The sequence below is a fragment of the Macaca mulatta genome, chromosome 13 (assembly GCF_049350105.2).
Source record: "Macaca mulatta isolate MMU2019108-1 chromosome 13, T2T-MMU8v2.0, whole genome shotgun sequence".
Lineage (NCBI taxonomy): Eukaryota > Metazoa > Chordata > Mammalia > Primates > Cercopithecidae > Macaca > Macaca mulatta.
Window position 1 is genome coordinate 44,734,716 of NC_133418.1, and position 25,258 is coordinate 44,759,973.

Genomic DNA, 25,258 nt, shown 5'->3' on the forward strand with positions numbered 1-25,258 from the left:
ATGCTTATGTGCTGGATTGGGAAATTTAAGTTTCCATTCTCAATTTCTATGGAAAGCATGCATCTTCTTTTTTTTATAATTATAAAAATATGAAATGATGATATAACTCCTCAATGTTAGTCATTCTCAATTCCTATTAGGCTCTAATAGTGCTCATGTGAAAAAGGAAGTACAGTTGAAAAAGGAACTGTCATGTGTTTGGTTTTTTAGGCACTCAAGTCAAATTATATTTTATGGTATGGAAAGGCAGTTGTAAAACATTTTTATAGTTTAATGAGAATCTCGTACCTCAAATCTTTGAAACACCAAAATCAATGGTGTTGCACATTCTAATAGATTTATAATCATCTTAACTTGGCTATCAACAGCATCATTGAAAGGACAGTTCTTGGCAGCTAATTTGTTCCTGCTGCTTATTTGAGATGTAAATCTCTTCTCGGGACATAAAAACTGGTTTCAGGGAAGAGCAAAATAATTATCTCAGAGGGAGCTAAATTCTGGATTTGTTTTCTAATATATATAAAACAGGCTTCTTATCGGCTGTTAATCAGACCAATTTGGAATATTTATTTTACGGTGTTACACATAACTTATTTTCTCAGTGGTTTTCTCTGAAGAATCTAGATGCCAGTTTTAACTTGTTCTTATAATTCAATAAAATATTTCTCCAAAGAAACACCAAGCAAGAATGGGTCTTTCCGTGTAAAGGTAAACTTAGTTAGATGTAGAGTTTGAATCCAGAAGGATCTAAGAAGTCTAAAAGTTCTCAAAAAGAATCATGGGGGCAGAATCTGTCCAAGATCCCACAGAAATAAAGGAAATGGAACCAAGGTCTGGAATATGGGCACACACTGCTAGTAGACAGATGAGAGATGGAGATGGATGGATGGATGGATGGATGGATGGATGGATGGATGGATAGACAGATGGACGGATAAGATAGACAGATTAAATAGATAGATGATTGATAGGTGATAGATAGAATATTGAAGGGACATAGAAAAAGAAGAAACAAGTTTAGTGAACAGACACTATTGACAATTCAAAATTAATATAAACATTAAGTCTTTATTTTTGAACAGTCAAGGATTTTGAACAGTCAAGGATCTTTTGTTCTTTCCAGGCAGCTAGAGAAAGAAAATTGACTCCTATGGGCCAAACACATACCTTGCTCTCAAACATTAACTGTTCATGGAGGAGTGAAAGACTGCCAGTTGGACAAAGAGCAGAAGATACAGAAGAGCAGGGGACACTTTAACCAAGATACACCTGTGTGGGACCCAGCATGAAGAATGTTAAGTACAACTGTGTGATCAGATTGGTCTGGATTTGAATCCCAACGACGTCCTTGGCAAGCTCTGTGATCCAGGGCAAGCTACTTCACCTCTCCAATCCTCACATCTTCATTAATAAAATGAGGATAATAATGTCTACACACTATGCACAGGTTTTGTGAGAATTAAAGGAGATAATAAATGCAAAATATCAAATGCTTAGCAAAATGTACGGCAAGCATGAGGGGCTCATTAAATAGAGATACCAACTTGCTGCATGGGGGAAAAATGCCTTAATAATTTTGAAGATGAAAATTTCTGTCTTACTCTTGCAAAGTCTGCAGATGACAGGGGCGCTGGGAGGACTAGAAAGAAAGCTGCAGAGAAACTACAGGCAGTGGGCTGCCTAGTGATGGCTCTAAGAAGGACACTGGTGTCAACGGCTGAGCCCTTTGATAAGGGGGAAGTTTGGAAGACTCTTATGTCCTGGATTGGGAAATGATTTCTAATGAGCTGACATAAAGGGATCGCTCAGAGGCAGCTGTCATACCCTTTCCCGTTAAACATGCCCTCTTGATCTTGGACATTACAGCCAGCCATTCTTCTCCCACTGACCAGGCTGGGCTTATAAACACCAAAGCCAGAACTCTTTGCTGAACCATATATTTTTGTCCTTAATATTTATAACCAGTGAATAGATAAAGCTGAAAAGACTGACACTTCTAGAAAAGACACTAACCCACTAAAACCCAATTTAGTGGGTTAAGAAATTGTTTTCAGAACTTGTCACTTACGACTCTTAAAATCTTGGCCTTCTCACAGGCCTGTTCAAAATAGCCTGTACTCCCATTCCTAAAGCAAGCCTGTCCCTATTATTTAGTCTAGAACTGTGTCATATTGTTTGAGATAGTTAGTAAATCAATGTCTAATTTTCCTGGTTGAAACTTTACTTATTTACTTCAATATAAAAAAGCAGCCCTATAATTTATTTATTCATTAAGTATTTATGCAGAATCTACCATGAGGTCGGCATCTGGGGATGGGATAGTGTGGAACTGAGTCGTCTGATACATCCCCGCCCGCACTGTGTGTTCCGGTTCCCTGTAGAAAATTGCTAGCCATTCCATTACTAGAAATCGTTTTTGCTATGATAACCATTTCTGTTTGGACAGACTGACCCCATTCCAGGGTTTTACTATTGATACCTAAGTTGACTGGATTTTAAGTGACACTGACAAAACTATTTAATGGATCATATGTAAATCTCTTGTTAGAGTCTACTTTTACAGGGAAATTAAAAAATCTCTATCTTGGAAAAGGAGTTGGCCAAATGCATGAAAGAATGAATGCATGTAAGACCCGCCATCTAACTACTGTACTTTTTTAATCATATACTCTGGTATGGCCATTGGTGTCTCAGCATTATCATACTTTATATTTCTGCCCCATAAGGATACATTGGTCTTCTTGATTAAATTGTGTCTTTCCTTGTCAACAAGGGAAGAAAAAAATGATTTCATCAAAAGCAAAGAACGATCACATGCTAGTGTCACTGATGTTTAAAGTGTCTTGTTAAACAAAGTACAATTTAGTTTATTATATATTTCCGAAGTTATTTTCAGTTTGTGCAAAAAACAGACCCCAGTGTCACTGAGTTCTTATGATATACAAGACAGTGTTCTAAATGGCTTACATCTATCTTATTTAGTCCCAAAAAACAGCTCTTCGAATTTGATACTTTTCTTATTCCCATATGCTTATCCAGTAGAGACTGAAATCAGAGCAGAGGAGTTGTATAACCTGTCAGAAGTCTCACAGCGAGTAAGTGTAGGAGCCTGGATTTGAGCCCAGGTAGTTTGCTCCAGAGCCCATACTCAATTTCTGAGCTATGCTGCATTGATTTTTCAGAAAGAGTGAGTTTCTAAAGCCTTGCCCCATATGATTAGTCTCCAGGTTCTATTCACTCTACCTCTATATCCTGAGTATCTGTAAAATCTACCTCTTTTTCACAATATGCACTGCCATTGCCTTAGCCAGCTTTTCATTCATTAACGGGCATGGATAACTTCAATAGTCTCTTTATGTGTCCCTCTTCTCATTCCTTCTCCACGCTGCTACCAAAATTACTTTTCTAAATCACTAAGCTGAATCAAATTCTTAGCACTACTCAATGGCTCCCCGTAATCTATACATAGAGTGCAAACTAATTATCATGTTATCCAAGACCCTCCATAGCCTGGATCTCTCTGTTTAACTTGTTATTGCCTCTCCCCACCTTGCCCACTATGCTTCAACAATAGAATCACTGGTGTTTCAAACACTCCAAGACTCCTCTCTTAATCTCATGCCTTTATTCTTTCCTTGCTTCATAAAGCTCTCTGTAGTTGAAATCTGTTGCCTAATCTGAATCTGTTATCTCCCTTCTTATGGAAATAGAACCCTATTTTCCTTCAGTAGCATGCTCTTTTCCTGCATAGGCTATTAAATCCAAATTTACCTTTTCTGCTTGTGCTGTGCAAATATAGATGGGCCCCTGAAATATTACTCCTTTCCCAGCTGGTCTGATGTTAAGCTTTGTCAGTGGAGAGTGTTGCGTAGATGCTGCCAGAGGAAAGGGTTTGGTTCCTGGTTCTGGTGTGCTCCTTCAACAGGCTCCTGCAGCAGGGGAAGCTTCTCCAGCACCAGGCGGCCAGCGGCTTCCCCTCAGTATGCCCCGCTGGGCAATTCTGTAGCAGAATGTCTCCAGTGAGACACCCTTCCATGAGCAGCTTTCCTCAGCAATTCAAAGGGCAGATTTCCAGCAAGCTCCATTATACTGTGTGGCACCTTAGTGACTCCTTTGTCATCAAGTGACAAAAGGCCACACCCTCCAACAACAACTGGATCTCAGGCTTGGTAGGGTGGGGTCCTCCCTAGACTGCCCTATGCCAGCCCCAGGAGTAGCAGCGTCTCCTCATATCTGCCATTCCCATAGTCCTTAGCGTTCTCGTCATTTCTTATAAGCTAATCCCTTGTTATTACAAACTGCTATTAGAGTTAAGAATTATTTAAATGTTCCCTGTTTAAATGACTGCGTGGTTGTGTTCCCATCATTGGACAGAATGATTCATCCCCCAACTCTTCGATGGGGCCAACTCTTTCCAGTTATCCCCAACTTTCAGCCCCCAGGTTGGACTTGAGACTCTGACTTATTGAATCTAGGCCCAGCCATAGGTTCGAGGAGAGGCAAACCTCATTTAGTTCAATGAGACTCAATCTTGAGACCTCCCTCTCCCAACCACATCATCCTTTCTCATATTATCCTAAATTGTGCAGCAATACAATATGGTTAAACTGATCCCATTTCCAGCTTGGGGTGAGCAAAGAGCAGGAGTCCTGACCATGTTAACTAAGAAACAGTCTAAATAATTAACTCAGAGATATGCACATGACTGAGAGATCAACTGTGCCTAATAAGATTGCAGAACTTTTTTTTTTTTTAGAGCTATCAGGAAAGAGAATTTCCTCTTTTGTGCTATCTTTAGTCTAAGATCATGCAACATTCAAAACGGTTGGCAAGTGCTTTGAGACTATGAAGCCCCCTATAAGGGGCTACAGAGAACAGAGTCCTCAGTGAGGAGGAAAAAGAAAGAAAAACCTGGTCTTTGTCATGCTTTTGCATCTTGATCAAGCTTTGCCTGAAGCTGTTACCTCTGGACTTTTAATTTGGTGAGCCAAAATATTCCCTTTTCAAAAAACTAGGTAGAATTAGGTTTTCTGTTATTTACGAAAGAAAGCATCATAATTATATGTTCCTTCTGGGTGAGACTACAGCAATATGCACCCTTTCCTAACATGCATTGCACTCTATGCTAATATCCTAATGTCTCCCCAGTAGCCTGTAAGGTTTTGAAGGCAGGAGCCTAGTCTTATTCACCCTTGAAGTAATACACCTTGGCACAGTGTTTTGCCTATGGTCAGCACCTAATAAGTAGTTCTTAAACGTATAATTGAATAACTAAATAAATTATGAACAATGCAGCTGCATGAAGCTAATATCATGATAGCTATGACAGAAAAGATATGCTAAAAACCTGGGCCATATTTTCTGCATTTATAATGAGGGACAAGACTATTTTATAATACCAATTGACTGTTGTTATTCAAACACAAGAGCCACATTAGAACTTCAGGACTAAACAGCAGACTTGAGAAATAATACACTACTGAGGCTGCATGAGGCTATTTGATGCTAAACTCACAAAGTGACAGTTAATGTTAAGATCATCATGTCTCACCAATGCCCCCCTCCGCCCACCACATTAGAACAGCAGCAATATATTTGACCTCTGGTAGCCACTAAGGAAATTCGACTTCTTGAGAAGCTAAGGGTTGCTATTTTCTATCTTGCTATTCCATTTTCTAGAGAGAAATTATCAAATATTGAAGAACATCATTATCCCAGGATCTAGCCTGAGGATAGAAAGAAGGTGATTGTTTTCTCTGACATACACATCTAGATGAGTTTATGTGTCATGCTATCGCTCATGCTAATAATTGACAATATAATCTGATTACATTAGTTTAGAGCCCGGGGAAAATAAATGTCCCTCTTCATGATCACTGATTGACATGCAGCGTTCCTTTAAAATTCCAGGATGCCACATATCAACTTAACACACTGACAATGTGAACTGATTGCAGGATATTCCAGGTATCTGGCTAGGAAATCATTTGCCAGCAGCCTCAACAATAAAATTGATTATAATTCAGTATTTTTAATTGATGTTTGAAATGTAAATGATTACTTTAGCTTTACTCAGGAGCATTAAATTCTCGCTTGGGTGCTAAGTGGGCACTAGAACTCTAAGTCACCTACTGTTCTATCACTATCCTCCTGAATTTAAAATAACAGCAGCAGCAAAAGCCTTTTGCAGTCATGTGAATCTTTAATATAATATACTCAAAGAGAACTCAATATTAAAGTACCACAAATATTTGCATGATAGCACAAGTAGCAAACAAGTAGCATAACTTGAGCACTAAGATATCTATGTGTTATCTGAGAAGAACTTCTCAGTAGCCATATACATTTAAGTTTCTAAACATAATTGTCAAGTAGCAAAATGCAGAGACCTACACACTGCCAAGCCACATGACCTTGGCAGGGCTCCTAATCCGTCACTCATTTTTAGAGGCTGAACAACATTTGCCCATGATTACTTAAGTGACTATTCTTCATCAACCTGGAGAACTGCTAATGAAAAAACATGAATATAAGTTGCTGCGAAAAAAGGTAATTCTCTCCATGTTCCTCCAAGTTACTCAGAGATGAGAAAAATTAACATCTGGAAAGAATGCAAATAAAACTTTGACATATGGCCTAAAAGATAAAAAGATAAAAAGTAGAATATTCTGTGTAACACTTAAAGGTAAAAGAGATATGTAGCAGTTAACACAGCAGGAGGCTGTAGTCTCACTACAGGGTATTACTCAATCTGAACCCTACTAGAAAACCAGAGTCACTACTTTACTCTTATGAGAAAGCAACCGTCACTCTTTTCTTTCTCATCTATGTTTTACCATCCAGGTGGTAAAGAAACTCATTCTTTATTTAAAAAATCCTTGAGAAAGGTGTAAATGTTTTCTAACTTGCTTCATCAAAACACGTAAAGATATTTGATATGTTCTTCATCCTGCGTTACAGAAAAACAAATAAATAGAAGCTTGCAGACAATACATTTCTTTATCAGTCCTGAGAAGATACGCTTCTGCGCAAAAGAACTGACATACTACTGAGTAGAACTATGTGCTACGTTTGTTTGCAATGAATTACTGACATACTCTCTTTTTTTTGGCGGGGGAGGTGGGTAGGGGCAAGAGCTCATCAGAGAAAACACCTGACAGCACCAGGAACTGTAGTTCCTCATTTGCTCCACAAGATAGCAACATTCCACCACAGCTGTTTGCTACAGACGCTGCGCTTTAAGTAGAACAAATGTGTTATTTAGTCTACAATCATTTTTAATTTTACTACTGACAATCTGACAGGACTACTTAATATTGCCAGGTTGACCTTTCCATGATTTTGTGCTAAATCTTTTTTTTTTAACTTCCCTTACTCGGCTCTGTGGAGAAGAGATTGCAATTGATTCCCCATTACATTAGGCTTCTGTGATCTGATGAGCCAATGGCACTGGTCAAAACAGGTGGGCTGAGAGGCAGGACTGCAGGAGGCAACTGGTACCACACGTGGCGTCATGGCCCTGGATTTATCACTCTTTTCGAGTGTGGAGTGTAGGCAGTTCAGCAAGGATATTCAGCCCATCATCACTCCCTGACAGTTGCTGACAGGGCCTTCCACAGCACAGCAAACAATGACATGTGAGATGGAAGGTTAATTTTTTTAGGTTCAGTCCTATTATTTCCTTGCTGGGGTAAAGGAAGATTGTCCTTCTGTGGAAAGACTTATCTTAAAATATTGCCTTTGGGCCGGGCGTGGTGGCTCACGCCTGTAATCCCAGCACTTTGGGAGGCCGAGGTGGGCGGATCACAAGGTCAGGAGATCGAGACCATGGTGAAACCCCGTCTCTACTAAAAATAGAAAAAATTAGCCGGGCGCAGGGGCGGGCGCCTGTAGTCCCAGCTACTCGGGAGGCTGAGGCAGGAGAATGGCGTGAACCCGGGAGGCGGAGCTTGCAGTGAGCCGAGATTGCGCCACTGCACTCCAGCCTGGGCGACAGAGTGAGACTCCGTCTCAAAAAAAAAAAAAAAAAAAAAATATTGCCTTTGAAGACTAACTAGGCTGTAAGGGAAAGATAACAAAACCTTTCTTCCAATATGCTTGAGAAGTAAGTTTTGTGTAACTGAAAAGATGCATATAACAGAGATGGGCTGGAGGAACGGCAGCCAGTATGGCAGCCTACAAGTGGTTCCAGTGATCTTACACTCCCTACTCAGCTGCCATTGACGGGACACTCACTTTGTGCCATTCTCTGGGATAAGTGCTTCATAGGAATCATCCCCATTCAAACCTCCCCACCACCCTGAAGGCTGCACTGCCATTAGCCCCACTTTAACAGATGAGATATCTCAGATTTACCTGGTAGGTTGCCACACAGATGGTAAGTGATACCAAACCACGATTAAACCCAGTTAGTCTGACTCCAGCAGCTAAATAGTTAATTATAGTACTGTACTGCCCTTCAACAGCCTCTGAAATAGGTAAAGTCTCTCCTCAAACTGCTCACCTCATCCAATTTCAAGAGCCTTTCCTGGCTTTGCAGAACCCATTCCCTGAAAAATTCCTAAGAAAAAACAAAATGAACAAACAAACAAAACTTCCAAGCAGTTTCTTGGTGTCCCTTGCTCCTCAGGAACCTGTATACAAGCCATAAAGAGATATGCTTCCTTTATGTCTATGACCTCGGAACTCAGACTGTAGGTGTTGGAATTTGAGGCCTTTCATATTTTTCCAGAATTTATATAAAACTTGGAAATCTAGGCTACTTTATTGGGGCCAGCTTGTGTAGAAGATCCTGCCCAAGGTTTTTTGACAGAGAATAGTTATGATTTAAGTAATTTCTTGGTGATTCCTCCTACTGAACAAACCTGAGCTCAATGGTGAGGTGAGAACAGGCTCTCGTTATTCATTTCCTATCTTCCCTGGCCCCTCCTCATAACCTGCTTTCACTGATAAAGAAAACAAGACAGGAAGATTGGCTGATAGGAAACATGATAATCCAGGAATGCCCAGGACAGTAGGGGAACCAACAAGCAATTGGTTGGTTCTCCAAAAAGGAAAATGTGGCTTGCATCGCATCATCTAAGGACCCTGCGATCAGTCCAGAGTTGGTGCCAATTGTTCAGGAATCATATTTCAATGAGGGTATGGTATAGGGATTCTCTAAGCAGAGGCCATATTGCCAAGCAGCTAAGTTATATCATCTTTGTTAAAGTGTTGAACCATCCTTGTTGCAACTAGATACCAATCAGCAAATAGGAAAACAGAAAAAGGACCAGTAGTTAAGGACTGGGGAGGTAGCCTTAATCACTATTCCATTAAAATTTGTGATGAGAGCAGGGCTTCACTTCTATTACGAAACAAAAGAATTAAAAGAAACCATGAAAAGCAAGGCACATATAATGGTGTTCTATGGGTTAGTGGGACAAGCATGTGTCCACCCAGAGAACCAATCCAGATATTTTTAGATGCCAGGCTTGGTGAAACCAGATTGACTTTAGCCATGGGAAATGTGGATGGGGCCCCTTTTCATTGCCAATATACGGTTCAAACTCCATATATCTACAGGAGAGCAAGGCTAGAGTAGATAGCAAAATATATTCAACATGTAATCCACAGTAAGCTGGGCACAGGTGGTCAGCTACTCAGCAGAGCTGACCCCAACCTGAACCATCACATGGAACAACATTGCTCTGAATCTTGAGACAGGACAAAGGCAGGTCCACCCCACCTAGCCTCTGTAGCCTAAAGAATGTACTGTTACACACTCCAGGAAGTAGGGAGAAATCTAAACTCTCAGCTTTTAGGAAAAAAATAATAATTCAAGTGAGTCTTACAAAACTCTTTGAATATATTATTGAATATAATTTTATTATTCGAAAAAGTTGGGGGTGGGCCTCACATGGGTAGGTAACGAAGTGATCTGGTGAGCAATGAAACATCTAGAGTAGAGGCCAGAGATGTAATACACATGGTCAAGAATGCCACTCACATAAAGAAAGTTGTGATAAGTTCTACATACGTACAATTTTCAGATGGGATAAAAGTCTCATGACATCCGCCATGTCCGCCAGGATGAGTAAGCGTGTCACCGCGGAGAGCAAAGCCCTTGCCGCCCGCACCATGGTGCCGCGCTTTACCGACGAGCATGGGTCATCAGCAAACTCGGAGGAGGCGATGCGCATCGTCTCACCTGGAAGACAGACACGGAGAGGCAGGTGGGTAGACAAGAAGCTTAGAGGCTGGCCATCCTAAAGATCTGGGAATGGACAATTACTGTTTTAATTGCAAAACTCTGATGACCAGGTGGTATTTCTGCCACCTCTATTGCAGCAAAGAGCTCTTTGAGTCAAGTACATCAGTACATGTGGATAAGTGCTGTGTACCAAACAAGGTGCTCATTTCACACTGAAGTATGAAGTCATGCTTTTGACATCAATAAGGAATATATTTAATTCCATTTGTCTAATAGTTAAGATGGATTTGCCTTGAGCTTAATCATCCTCTCTCTGCATTTGCCTTGGAACCAATGATACCAGGCAACTTACCATGCAACTCACTGAAGTTACTGACAGTTGAGGTACAAAGTTAATTGTTCCACACAGAATTGAAAGTTAAGACCTTGGCCTCATTAACACTGTACTCTTAATTGAGCTAATCAGACAAGAACACCTCATAGAGGCACCCAAGATCCAATCTTCTAATCCTCTTAGTAACCTGTTTGCCGATATAGAGAACAATTAGAAGAGAACTGAACCAATTAAACAAATGTTTACTAAACACACACTTGTGTCAAATTATGTACTAGGCTCTGGGATTACAAAGTTGACTAAGAACATCCAGGCACAAGGAGTTCACAGTCTCACGAGTAAACAGGTATGTCGACACATAATCAGAATACAGTAATTAAGTGCCACAAGAGACAAGATTAAGAATGCAGGCAATGGAGAGAGGAGAAATATTTGCTCATTTAGTGGGAGACTGGGGGGAAGTTGTCCATTTTAATGGGGCAAAAAGAAAGAGGTGTTCACCAGGAAAACAAAGGTGGGGAGGGGATCTCAGGCAGCATGAACGCTTTGTGGGCTCTGAAGCCTGGAGCCCCGTGCTGAGTACAGAGACCTGCAGTTCTCTGGAAGGCCCCACCAGGAAGGGGGCTGGAGAAAGGCAGTAATGCCTGGAACACCATGTAAGAGGTTTGGACTGTACCTTCAGCAGGGTGGGAAGTTACAGTAATAGATTTTTATTTTTAGAAGATTATTTTAGTCATATTACATAAAATAAACTGGAGGGGAAGAAGACCAGGACAGAGAAATCAGTTAACAGGGTAAATGCAGTTTTAGTCTGAGAGAGCAGTAGTGAGATCTGGACCAAGGAGATGGGAGAGGAAGGGAGTACAAAATGCATCTGTGTGACGCAACCAACCAATCTAAGGGCTGATTAGATGTGAAGACCAGACAAAAGGTTCAAGCTGATGATGAGGGCTGACACAGTACCAGAGTCAGGTATATATTTGCACCAAGGGACCCTGGAGTGGGAAACAAAGAGGTAATTAACAATAATTGAGACTGATAACCAATCAGTGTGTGAATATCCACTTTGGGCAGTGAAAACTGCGAGAAAGCACAAATGGAGCTTCATATAGCAGAGTATACACAGGGGTATAAAAGCTTCAATAAACTTGAAGAACAAACAGTTAATATGACAGATTTTTTAACTCAAGATCAAACAATTTATTCAATTTTTATAGTAATGATTATACTCACTAAGCAAAATCTACCTCATTTAAATAAAGCCAATGATAACATGGAAAGTCTGTGCATCTTGTAATTAATCCTAAGTTATAAGAAAAAATAAAAATCACCTCTTACCATTTTATAGGCCAATCAGAATATAACGTAATTCTCTCAGCTAGTGTGATAGTTATTTAAAAACTCACAGTGATACTTTTTATACTTGGGAATGTGGGCGTATAAGGAAATATATTGCACTGTTGGATTTTTTAAAGAGGCTACCATCTACAATAAGCATTTTATATTGCTAACCAGCTTAAGTCTTTTCCTAGGCACAAACAAATAGTTTGATATATAACAACAACATGGGAGAAACTTAAAAGTTCATTACTCTAGTGGCACAGTGATGTATTTTCAAGATGTATGATCCTAGAGTTCAATCCAAGTGTCCCATCCTTGCCACAGGGTTACACACATCTCCTCCTCTTGCCCCTCCTCCTCATAAATAAAAAGAGTCATTGGCAAATACCTGTGTGTGGGGGGAAGAAAGCCACCTTTCCCCCACTTTATACAGTGGAGGTAGAAAGAATATTATACATCAAGGTAAATCCAACAAACTATTGAGAAACGCACCACAAGTAGAGCTAGACAAATTTGTGTAAGATACTAATAGATAAGTCAGTTACTGTTGAAATAGATCCACTTATTCAAGGGAAAGGGAGATTTATTCTGCACATGAACCCAGGTAGCTACATGGTTGATTCCAGTTCCTGCAGGTTAAATCGGTATGAGTCCTAGCATGGCTAAGAGTAGGTCACTCAGGTAGGGCTATTGGCAGAACAGACAGCCCCAGGAGGAGAGGCCAGTCACACCCCATCCCTGCAGGTGGAGCTTGTGCATTACTTGAAGAACCATGCCTAATCCAATATATTTTCAAGTTGAGATTGAACATTCGGAATGAACCAACATCATTCCAGAAGACAGGTCTTGCCAGAACGAGGGGCTCTGGAGGGCCCGGAAGGACTCCTTCCATCTGTCTTAGCAGCACCATCGGGCATCTGGCAGAAGCACTGGCACTTCATGCAGATGCCAACCATCTGGTCAGCAATACTGCTTCAAAGCTGATGGGTGACACGTGTCAGTGCAGAGCTCCTAGGTGGAGCTAATCAACCTGAGGCCCACAGCAGGCACCCCAAGAGTGGCTCAGCAGATGCCCATGAGAGGGAGACAGGGAAGAGACAGACAGAGAGAGAGAGAGAAAGAGAGAAAGAGAGAGAGAAAGAGAGAGAGAGACCCACGTTTGAAAACACCATCTGCCTTTCTGGATGGAAAACTCATACTAAATTCTGAGATTATTCTAAGATAAATAGAAGATTATTTCATTCAATGTAAATTAAACTAAAAGCTCATTTTAAGCAGATACAAATGATTTCACGTTGTTAAGGATTCCAAAGGAAAGGCAACCTCAAATCAGCCATAATTTTAATACGTCTTATGTTCCTGCAGCTTTAAGATTACTGAAGCAAACTGATAGGCAAGTTTATCAGGATAAAATTAGCTTACTTTCCCAGGAATGTAGAGAAAAGTGCTTTTTCTATAAGATTGAAATATTTCGCTAAGAAATAGCATGCATGTGTAAGAGGGAAGTGAAGAGAGGGTACAAGAGATCTGCCTGCTCCTTTTATATACATTCTTGTTCAATCCCATGTACTTGATTATAGATCTAACTCAGAGCAGCATTTCTACAGTAAAGCCTTTGATGTCCTCAAGCCACTACTACCTGCTGAAGAGAAGAAAAATTAACATTACCAAATAAGAGACCCAGGGAAAATAACAATTTTAACATGTATGTAGTGCTTCTATATAAAGGCTTATTATGTAAGTATTGTTCTAAAAGCTTTACATGTATTAACTCGAGGATGAAAAAGGATAAACAAAGTCACATTGACCTGGGTTCAGATCTCGACTCCACCCCAACTATTACCAAATATGTGAGTTAGTGCTTATTCAACCTTTGTGTTTCAGTCTGGTCAACTGTGAAATGACAGGGAAAATAATGATAGCTGCCTCACAGACTGCCATGAGAGTTAAAATTAGAGATGATGCATTCAAACACCCAACATAGGGCCTTACCCATAAAGGGTAATCATTATTCATTAATACCACTACTATCACAACCACTTCAAGCCTCCAAAATGCGGTAAGAAGAGTTGGTGAACTCCTGGTTACAGGTTTAAAAGTGTATGTTTTGGTTGGTTTCGCTTCTTGTGTTTCTTCCTTAGAAGCAAGACAATATATGCTCAATAAAAGTACTTATTGCTTGAAGATAAAATATATACAAAGAAATGGTGCTTGGCTTTTAAATCAGTGCTATTCTGGTTCCTAGGCTACCCTGAAGGCATTCGGATGAATACATAATTGTGCATCAGGTTGAGGTAAGATCAATTCAAATGTGGAATGATGCAGGCCAGTAATAATAAATACAAGAAAAAGATGGCATGGGCCGGGCATGGTGACTCACGCCTGTAATCCCAGCACTTTGGAAGGCCAAGGTGGGTGGATGACCTGAGGCTGGGAGTTCAAGACCAGCCTGACCAACATGGAGAAACTCCATCTCTACTAAAAATACAAAATTAGCCGGGGGTAGTGGTGCATGCCTGTAATCCCAGCTACTCAGGAGGCTGAGGCAGGAGAATCGCTTGAACCTGGGAGGCGGAGGTTGCAGTGAGCCGAGATCATGCCACTGCACTCCAGCCTGGGCAACAAGAGCAAAACTCCGTCTCACAAAAAAAAAAAGAAGGAGAAAAGAAAAGTATGACATGTGGAAGATAGAGCCTTAGGAATAAAAAAGTCAGGTAGGAATCAGGTCATGAACCAAAATGGCACAAATATCCTGTGCCTCATTCCTTGAAGGAGAGGCCTGCATGTAAGGTCAGCACTCTAAATGCTTGGCAATTGAACTGCTGAAAAACTGTGAGAAGTAAGGAAAAAGGTGTGGTGAAAAGCAAGATTCAGAGAGTGCTAGGTGAAGAAGATGAAAACCTCAGAATTGTTGATGATTTTAGAGGCTGAAGAGGATTTGACTCATCTTTTTTATCTAGCCTGGTCAACACAGTGAGATCCTATCTCCACAAAAAATTTAAACAATCAAATTGCCAGAGAAGTCCCTGCTACTCTAGAGGCTGAGGCAGGAGGATGGCTTAAGCACAGGAGTTTGAGGCTGCAGTGAGCTATCATTGCACCACTGCACTCCAGTTTGTGTGACTGAGTGAGACCTGTCTCAAAAAAACAAAACAAGGTGCAGTGGCTCACGCCTGTAATCCCAGCACTTTGGGAGGCCGAGGTGGGTGGATCACTTGAGGTCAGGAGTTCGAGACTAGTCTGGCCAACATGGTAAAAGCGTGTCTCTACTGAAAATACAAAAAATTAGCCGGGCGTGGTGGCAGGTGCCTATAGTCCCAGCTACTAGGGAGGCTGAGGCAGAAGAATTGCTTGAATCTAGGAAGTAGAGGTTGCAGTGAGCTGAGATTTCACCATTGCACTCAGCCTGGGCAACAAGGATGAAACTCTGGCTGGGCACAGTGGCTCACACCTGTAATCCCAACACTTTGGGCAGCTGAGGTGGGTGGATCATGAGGTCAAGAGATCGAGACCAGCCTGACCAATATGGTGAAACCCTGTCTCTACTAAAAATACAAAAATTAGCTGGGCGTGGAGGTGTGCACCTGTAGTCCCAGCTACTTGGGAAGCTGAGGCAGGAGAATCGCTTGAACCCGGGAGACAGAGGTTGCAGTGAGCCGAGATCGTGCCACTGCACTCCAGCCTGGTGACAGAGCAAGACTGTGTCTCAAAAAAGTTAAACTCCATCTCAAAACAAAACAAACAAAAAACCTTTTCTTTTCACTCTTTCAGCAATGGCAAGCACTGGACTTACTCCCTGGAATCAAATGATGAAAACTGAAACTAGTGTGAGAATGAAAATGAAGAAAAAGGCAAACCACAGAGCAAATGTAATGAAACAGCCAGAATAAGAGCAGATTAAGACATGAAAAGCCATGTAGGGAAAGGAATTTCAATGTATTTCCTATACCTTGCATGATAATTTACATTGTCAACATTTTTGCTATAAAATAAATATGTGGTCCTTAAGAGAACTAATAAAATACAATTAAAAGAAGCCAAAAGAGCATTCACATCTTAATAACCAAGGATGATATCTGACAAGCTAACTTCTAGAAAGTTCTGTATGCCTCTATTTTTAGCCAGCAGTTTTCACATATAATAGCTACAACTGCATATCTTTTGTCTAAATGCATAATTCTCCTTTATCTAATAACATAAATTACCCAGCATATACGGATAGTTCATTTTTTTTTAATATTTCTCCCTGTATTACAGAATTCTTAGAAAAGATGAGAGAAGTCCTGGTGTGGTGGCTGTAATCCCAGCACTTTGAGAGGCCGAGGCGGGCAGATCATTTGAGGTCAGGAGTTCAACACCAGTCTGGTCAACACGGTGAAACCCCATCTCTACTAAAAAAACAAAAATTAGCCAGTCGTGGTGGTGGGCACCTGTAATCCCAGCTACTCGGGAGGCTGAGACAGGAGAATCGCTTGAGTCTGGGAGGCATCAGTTGCAGTGAGCAGAGATCACACCACTGCACTCCAGCCTGGGTGACAGAGTGAGACTCTGTCTCAAAAAAAAAAAAAAAAAAAAAAAGATGAGGAAAAGGGCAAACATTTCAAACCTCTTAACCACAGTTCGTTTGCTTTTCACGATAACCAACACCTGCCTAACGACCTTTTTCACATGTATTTTCCATGAAGTACAGATCTTAAAAGATTCTGAAAAATGGATCCTGTAGAGCAATGCAGAAACTAAAGCATGTTTTTAGAGAGGGAAGCAACATTAGTGAGGGAACCTGATCACAGGTTCCCAAAGCCTTAGCCAGTTCTGTAACTCAAACTGTGTATCCAGATTGAGCTGACACACTTACAGAGACTGTGAAGGAAAATACATAACCAAATCTTAAAATGGTAATTCAGTCAACAGTGTCCAACTTCAGAACATTTTATCGTTTTGATTATTTTGTGTAGTCTGTAAGGCAATGTAATACTTGAAAACGACTTACAGGTCTGGTTAGCTAATTTTCAAAACAAGGTGGGAAAATATTTATCTTCATTTGAGACAAAACAAACTTAAATGTTAAATGAATGGCCAAGGTGGACAACACCACAGAAGTTACAAGGTCACCACAGAAGATCTTCGTGCATTACATCATGACTCTTGGCTCCTTTTCTTGGAAGAAATAAGTGAGTGGTGCTTTGATAACAATCATGCAGAGTTGGGCAACGTGTTGAAAAGATGAGGTAAGCAGGTATTGATGTGGCTGACGGCCTCTGCGCTAACTACATTTGCAAACATAGGAATGTCTTCTTCTGGGATGGTTCCAGCAGCAAGGGGGTAGTGCTGCAGGGTGGCCCAAGATTCCTTCCACTTGAGGATCTTATTAGACTCTATCTATCTGGACTTAATATTTTAGCATGTAACTCCTTCATCTATAGTAAGAACAGCTGTCTTTTTAAGAGCTCACAATGTGCCAAGTTCTGTTCAGAGAGCTTAACCTGTATCAGCTCTTACTGCTGAACAGAATCTGATGAAGGAAGTGTTCTCATTGTCACCCTTTCTATCTGAAGAAACTGAACACAGAAAAGGAAGATTATTAAGATGATTTGCCCAAGGTCAAACAGATGGTAAGTGCTGAAGTAGGCATTCAAAATCTGTCTGGCTCTGCAGTCTATCCTCTTAAAAACAGTGCTTTAGAAATAGCTTTATTTTAACATCCTGTTTACTGTGTGAAAATTATTTGTTTACATATGTCTGTCTGCACCTGGACTAGGAGGTGAAGACTAGTAAATTGTGTTATTCAGTTTACAGAGTATAGGAAGGCAGGAAGCAAGGAAGGGAGAAAGGAAGGAAGGAAGGATGGGAGGGAGGGAGAGAGGGAGGGAGAGTGGGAAGGAGAAAGGGAGGGAGAAACAGAGGGAGAGAGGGAGGGAGGGAGGAAGGAAGAAAGGGAGAGAGGGAGGTGGGGAGGAAGGAGAAAGGGAGGGAGAAACAGAGGGAGAGAGGGAGGGAGGGAGGAAGGAAGAAAGGGAGAGAGGGAGGCGGGGAGGAAGGAGAAAGGGAGGGAGAGAGGGAGGGAGGGAGGAAGGAGAAAGGGAGGGAGGGAGAAACAGAGGGAGAGAGATACAGAGGGAGCGAGGGAGGGATGAAGGAAGAAAGGAAGGGAGAGAGGGAAGGATGGAGGAAGGGAGGGTAGGAGGCAGGAAGGGAAGGAACAAGGACCTAAACAAAGACAATTCTCCAATTATTCCCAGCACCCCCCCCCCCCCACTCCTTATTGTCACACGTTAGGGATGATTTGTGACTGCCTGTGCAGGTTTGCATTTGAGTTTTCCCTCCTTCCTTGGCCTGTAAGCTTGGTCAGTGTAGAAATCATAATTGTAGCACATTAATTTCTTTAATCATAATACCTTACATCAATTGACAAGGTATATTCCCTCAAGGAATGCTATCGGGAGGAGGAAAGGAAGGCCTGCCTGGCACTTTACATTTTGAACCATGTTGAATTCATACTGAAGCAGGGAGAAAAGGCCAATGAAATCCCAGATGCTATACACTCTACAATAAAATAATTGAAATATTTTCTTTTTTTTTTTTTTTCATGTTTGAACTTTTTAGTTGGATTTGTAAGTTCAGGAAATAGCAAGGAAACCAAAACATTTGCTAAAGGAAAGTGCTTGCGAAAGGAGTAATTCCTTTGCTTCTCCTCTGTTTTGCCCACATAGGCCTTTGCTAGCAAGAAGGAAAAAGTCTTAACACTTTTTTGGAAACTACCAAGAATGTGAGAGAGCTATGCATGCATTTCACCCCAGGGTGGCTGTGACTCAAATCTGTGATTGGGGAAAAGGTCAACAATCAACAATCAGAATCTTTCTCTAAGGCTCAGGGATGATGAAGTCCTGTCTTTTCTCAAGCAGAATCTGCATTAATATAAGCTACCTCCTGTGGACACTTGAAGCACTAAGCGGTTACAGCAATGCTTGGTACTATTCAGGGCCTGTTATCAAAAAACAAGATAATATTTGGCCTAAATAAGCAGTGTTCAGAAGAAAGCCTTATCTGCTTATTCAAAAAAAAATCCTATCATGCAAGCCATACCAAAACTATGTAAATATTTTACAATGAGAAGGCTGCCTATCACTTTGTCATTCTACCAAGGGTAGTGGGCTCCATGGTCTCTTTATCATTCTTTAGTTTTTCCAAAAACTCAAGAAAACAATAAATTAGGTCCAAAATGATAGCAGTCTGATGGGGCCACTACCTCTGAAGTGTTGTGGAGACTGGAGAATTTCAGGTCTGCATGGAACCCCCTCAGGCATCATTCAGCACCTCTTTCTCATCTTACACATAAAGACACAGAAGCCCAAGTGCCCAGCTCAGGTGGTTGGTGGGGGTCAGCATCCCTGTCTCCTGGCATCCCAGTCAGGGACTTTGGTCTCAGTCCCATTGTTGCTGAGAGGCCAGCAAAGCCCAATGTGACACCAGCAAATCAAACTTTCCTCACCTAACAAAATCCCACTATAGACACATGGCTCTGTTACAGCCCTAATTCAGTGGCAAGAGCAGCTCCAAAGACAAATGCATGTTCTCCTTTGATCAGTGTTCTTTCGCAAGGTAGATAATTGAGTCTTTTCCAGTGTAATTTTTGCCCTATCGAGATATGTCCAGTATGCAAAAGTACTAGAAATGTCAGTAACTAATGATTAAGTGTATTGAATGTTATGAGCTATTAAACATCGTTAGACACAGTAATGCGCCACCTTGCAGAAGGCACAGATCATTAACCGTATGGATTTTAATTATTTCAGCTGTAGCCTTTTCCTGGGTTGGGAGGAGAGGGTGTAGGGTAATTTTACATTGCTGTAGCCAGAAAGATTATGAAGCCGCAATATGGCATACTTCAAAAATGAGACCCTTACAAAGACCTGTTAAATGTAGCAATAGCCACATTCCATAAAAAGGTGATTATTGTTTTGGCCTTGAATGCAAGAGAAGACCATAAATTAGGAAATGTTAAACAGTGATGATCTAAGCTTAAGAGAAAAATGGCATATAGAGGACCAATAGTGAACTCAATTTTGTTCAATATTTTTACACATAAAGAGAAAATAAATTGATGGAATGTAAATTTCATTGTGCAATACATATGTTTCTGAAATAAGGACACTATATCAAATATATACTAAAGAAAACCTATTGTAAGTTATCTTGTAAAGCATATAAGCAGCCAATAAATTAATTTTTCTATAAACCCCAAATTTCAATATGTAAGTCAAGTCTCTCTATAAAAAGCATGCTGCTGACTAATTTATATTCTTAAGTCAATAAATGTTTCTATTGATCAGTACCTGTATTCTCCTACAACCATGACACAAATCAAAACATACTGAAATGTCAGTACCCTGCTACAGTACTTGGTAGTTGAAGTGTGACTTCAAAAACCTTCTAATGCTATCAGGAAAACATGAATCAATGCCACAACTTCATCTAGATTGGACAAGCAGAGATAGCATGAGCATCAAACATGCTAGCATCTAATTCTGAATCAAAGAGATGGCAGCATTCAGGTTCAACATCTCGGCAAGCATATGTAGAGGACATCTTGATTTCCTCATGCTCCTTAAGATACTGTAAAAGGAAATGCAGAGTATAGAGGATGGATTTAATGTCCGAATTCCAGAATTTAACAATACCTTGGAGGACATCATGCAGGTGAAATTTTAACATGCGAAACAGGTGTGACCTCTAGGACAAAAAACACTTTGTCTTTCTAGGAAACCATTCCAATTTGTGCTAGCTTTTTTTTTCTTTTTTCTTTTTTTTTTTGAGATGGAGTCTCACTCTGTCACCCTGGCTGGAGTGCAGTGGCATGATCTCGGCTCACTGCAACCTCCGCCTCCCGGGTTCAAGCAATTCTCCTGCCTCACCCTCCTGAGTAGCTGGGATTACAGGCACACATGACCACACACAGCTAATTTTTGTACTTTTAGTAGAGAGAGGGTTTCACCATGTTGGTCAGCTGGTCTCAAACTCCTGACCTCATGATCCGCCCGCCTCGGCCTCCCAAAGTGCTGGGATTACAGGCGTGAGCCACCGCACCCCGCCTGTGATAGCTTTAATTGTTAACTTTTTAAATTCTATTTGGTCTTTGATATGCTCTTCTGAACCACATGTAAAAATATAATTTTCTCTTCTATAGGGTAGATCTTGAGAACTTTGTTTAAATGTCCTTTAAGAAGGGAAATGTCAATATGAATGCTCATTAGCCATTGCCTGAGAACTAATGCTGAGGTTGCATTATGAAAAAGAACAACTGACATTAAAAAAGGAACAAACAACTCTCTCCAGGTTTCCAAATGTTAAATATCTACTAAACATTCAAGTCAAGATGATTTGTTTGTTCCTACACTACTTTTTAAGCCTATTAACATGTACGTATAAAAAGATATTTCTAATCTACTTTGGAAGAAATAGATCTGGTTTCTAACTTGTTATAAAACAATTAAAACAGTCATAAGTTACTCTGAGCTATTTCAATATCTAAATTACTACATATATTTGAAAGACATTAACTGTGAGCTCATTGGTGGAACTCAACGTCTGAATTTCAGAAAATAACTATCAAAACATTTAATGGCTTTCTCAAGCTCAAATAATCAACTAAGGGCAGAGTCCAGACCGGAAGCTGGGTCTCTCAACTCTGATATTTGTATTTGCTGCAGTTCCATATACTTTGGGGAAAATATTCTGTTTCCGATACAGTTTCACAAATTCACAACTTACTCTCCCCAAGTTAGTCCATATAACTGAAGCCTTTGTATATCAGTTTGGATGTCCTGATACTCCTCTTATGTGTATGTATTTGTAAGTTATTGTGGCATCTCCAAATCTTCATTAGTAAAACTGAATAATACTTGAATAATACTTGCATCACTGATTTCATATCAACTAAAATATAAATGGAGAGAAAAGCAAATGAGAAGTATAAAAAAGGCACATTTTATACTTTGCATCTTATAGACTATAGCTAAATAAACTAGGCTTGAAATTGCTACACAGTAAAATAACAAGTCAACCTAGCTTTTTCTAAAGTAGTCTTTGGCTAAACAAAGCACAGGAACAATTCTCATAATGAGAAAAGTTGATTAAAGATAGAAAATTCTACCACATATTTCAAAACTAGAAAAAATGTTCCAAGTAATTGGTATGAACATGGTAAATGATGCTATAAAATTACAGCTCAATTAACTTATATTTTAAAATGCAACGTGGGGAAAACTGATTTTCTTCATTGGTTTTTGGGTGAAAAAACTAGAATGATCAGGTTTTAGGATTTAAATGGCATAGCCTTTAATTTCCGACCTACCACTGATTTTCCATTCTTCATAGAGAAATGGCAGTTTGTTAAATGTGATTATAGCCACAAGGCCTCTTTACTAAACTGTGGGAGGCACCCACATCACCACCATTCTGTTTCCTATATTAAGAGGATTTAAAGAAGACATAACGTTTAAATGAACATCAGTGTATAAACCATAATAAAACACAGCTAACAAAAATATATTTGTGCAGCAAGCAGATCTGACAATGGGTAAAGAACGAAATTGATTTAAGGTAACTAAAAACCCTAAATCCAAAAAGACAAACTGCCAAAATGTGCTATCAAAGCTTTCTTCACTCCTGTGATCAATAGCTTGTCACTAGGGTCATGATGAATCTCAGATGGGCTTCTCTCCTTCCAACTCAAAAGTACATTTTTAAAATAAGTAAAATAAAGTTAAAACAAATATCAACCTTGAAAAGGAAAAAAAAAAATGTTCCAAATGCCTGATATGCAGCCTTAAGGGTGAGGGACATTTGGGAGATTTGGATAGCAGTGACATCTTGTCCTTACTCTCTTAGTTTGCACCATGGATGATATGATCACATCTATAAATGTGTGCTTGTGTACGAAGTATATAGAGAATTACATATCATTTCATTCATCCTTTTATTTATTCAATAAGCATTTATTAAGCACTTGCTATGTAGCAGACACTTTCTAGGTCCTAGATATTCAAGATGAAGTCACAATTTCTGCCCTACTTACTTCCATCTTGATGGTTCTGAAAGACGCACTAACAAGAATCACCTGCAGAACAACTACAGCGAAATGCCCCCTAAGTGGACATTTAGAAATCAAAAAAAAAAAAAAAAAGAAAAGAAAAAGCAGCTGTGTTTAGGGAGTTGTGAATCATAAGTATGTAGTGAATACTTAGCTATCATAAAAGGTAAGGGTGCATATATATATACATATATATACACACACACATACACACACACAAATACACACAAATATATACACACAATGTACATACAGATACACACAAATATATACGCACATGTGTGTGTGTGTGTGTGTGTGTGTGTGTAGTTTGTTTTCATTCTTTATCCCTCCAATGGCAGCTTTTAATCATGACTTTGAGAGATGGCAGAGATCAGTCACACACAGCCCACTCCCCATCCCACACTCCTGGCTAAGTTTCTAAAAGATAAGGAGTATAGATGAGTTTCTAAAAGACAAAGAGTATAGATGAAAATGTCCCAGGAAAATACACTGCTGATCATCAAGCAGTCCTTCGGCCTCATATTGAGCAAGCCTGCATCAAAAGTTCAAGTTCAAGGCCTCTCTAACCTCCTAACATTAAGACCTAAATGAAAAGTGGGCTTTAGGTGCCAAAGGTCCCTCTCTGTTGGGCCCTATTTTATTTCTAACAAGATTTCTGAGGCCAAGAGGCCCAACTTATCATACTAGTTGCATGAAGTTGGAGGGAGATGTACAGCAATAAACGAAAGGATGAAGATCACAGGAAGTCAGTGAATTTTACCCTTTTGTCTCCTACTACTGGAAATATGACCCACTAACTCAGACAAAATAATGTAGAGTATCCAACATGTCAGGAAATATTGGATAAAATTATTTATATCAAAGCTAGTTAATTTTTCAAATAATATGCTCCATATTTTTTCCTTCAACCTCCAGACACTATTCTTATGAAGTACATCCAAATATAAAGCAGGGATCCTATTGTTAAACTGAAAATAAGTAGAAGCAATTTTTCCTGTATTTTCAGATTTTTTGGATATTCTTTGGCGTATTAACAATTAAATCTGGACTCATTCTGAGATTATCTTGGCAGTCTCAGGGTCTTCACGCCTCTTGCAGGCTACTTCCAAGAAAAGGGAGCCGCATTCTGTGCTGCTTAGTGTTTATTTCCTTTAAAGGAAAAGTGAAAAAATAATTATAAATGACTCGAAAATTGCACTGTTTGTACCTGCCAGTGAATGTAGGTGCACGGTCCCTAGACAAACATATTTTTCACTACAAATTTTAAAACTCCCATTGGGAGTACAATTTAACTTCCCACATAGGTCTGCCTATAGAGAGAATAACCTAGCCTGCTGATGTTCGCATTCTACTCTGCATGACATTACAATAAGGATTAATAAGCTAACATGGATTTTTTTAAGCAAACAATCATGGTTGTTTAATTCTTTGTCATTTACACATTATGGAGTTGGAGTTGGAGTAATTTAGCAATTGCACTGGGGCACTGCTGGAAGGTGTTTCATTATGGTCAGTATGAGAACTGGTTTTGAACAATGAAGGGAAAGTTGGTTTTCAACTCCTACTCTGAACAGGAAGTGGTTTTTTTCACCAAAAGGAGTTTAAAGATACGGTTGGGTAAGAAAATACGAATGCCAAATAAGCTGTAGATGCAGAGAGCTTGTATTTTAGAGACAGAAAGCTTAAGCATTACTGAGCAAAACCTAAGTTTAACAAGCAAAATTCTAAGCCACTTCCAGGCAGTATTTAGGGCCATGAAGGAAGAAGTAGGCATTGTGATATACTGGACGGGGATACTGGCAGCCCAGGCTGATCCAGTTCATGCCCTCACAGAGGCCACCACTCTGTCACAGTAATCCAAGGCTGTTATATTAACGTAGAAAAGAAGGCCAGGTATGAATCCACTATGCATCCATTACTGGATGCCCTGTAGAAACAACGAGTAGTCAACTGTATTTAATTCCTGAGAAGGAGTGTGGTTTCAGTAATTTTTAATAGATCTATTTGTTATCTATACACAATTCCAAGTTAAAGGATCCTGTCAGGTGTAAAGTAGGAGATACAAAAGAAAAAGACCATTTTCTCTCACAGTGAATTCAGACTTGTAAGTATTTGTGCTTGTCCTGATTCATAAATGTTCAACTAATGATATTATGGATATCACGTTGTAATCAGTCCCAAATGCTTTTTGTTCTATAACTAGAGACAACTTTACAGTCTTCCTTAGCCTGAAGGTAGCTAATAGTACAAGAGCAAGCACAAACATCTGGCTTTTCCTTTGCTCCGTAGAGGGTAATGA

General features: G+C 40.0%; 1 protein-coding gene across 2 annotated transcripts in view; it reads right to left on the reverse strand.

The window, feature by feature from the left end:
• The window catches only part of CTNNA2 (catenin alpha 2), a 1,167,663-nt gene that overhangs the window by 791,810 nt on the left and 350,595 nt on the right, over positions 1–25,258 (reverse strand). For both annotated transcript variants that reach the window (XM_015112724.3, NM_001266343.1), the window contains 1 exon segment: positions 10,023–10,189. In XM_015112724.3, the coding sequence (XP_014968210.1) occupies positions 10,023–10,189 (167 nt within the window).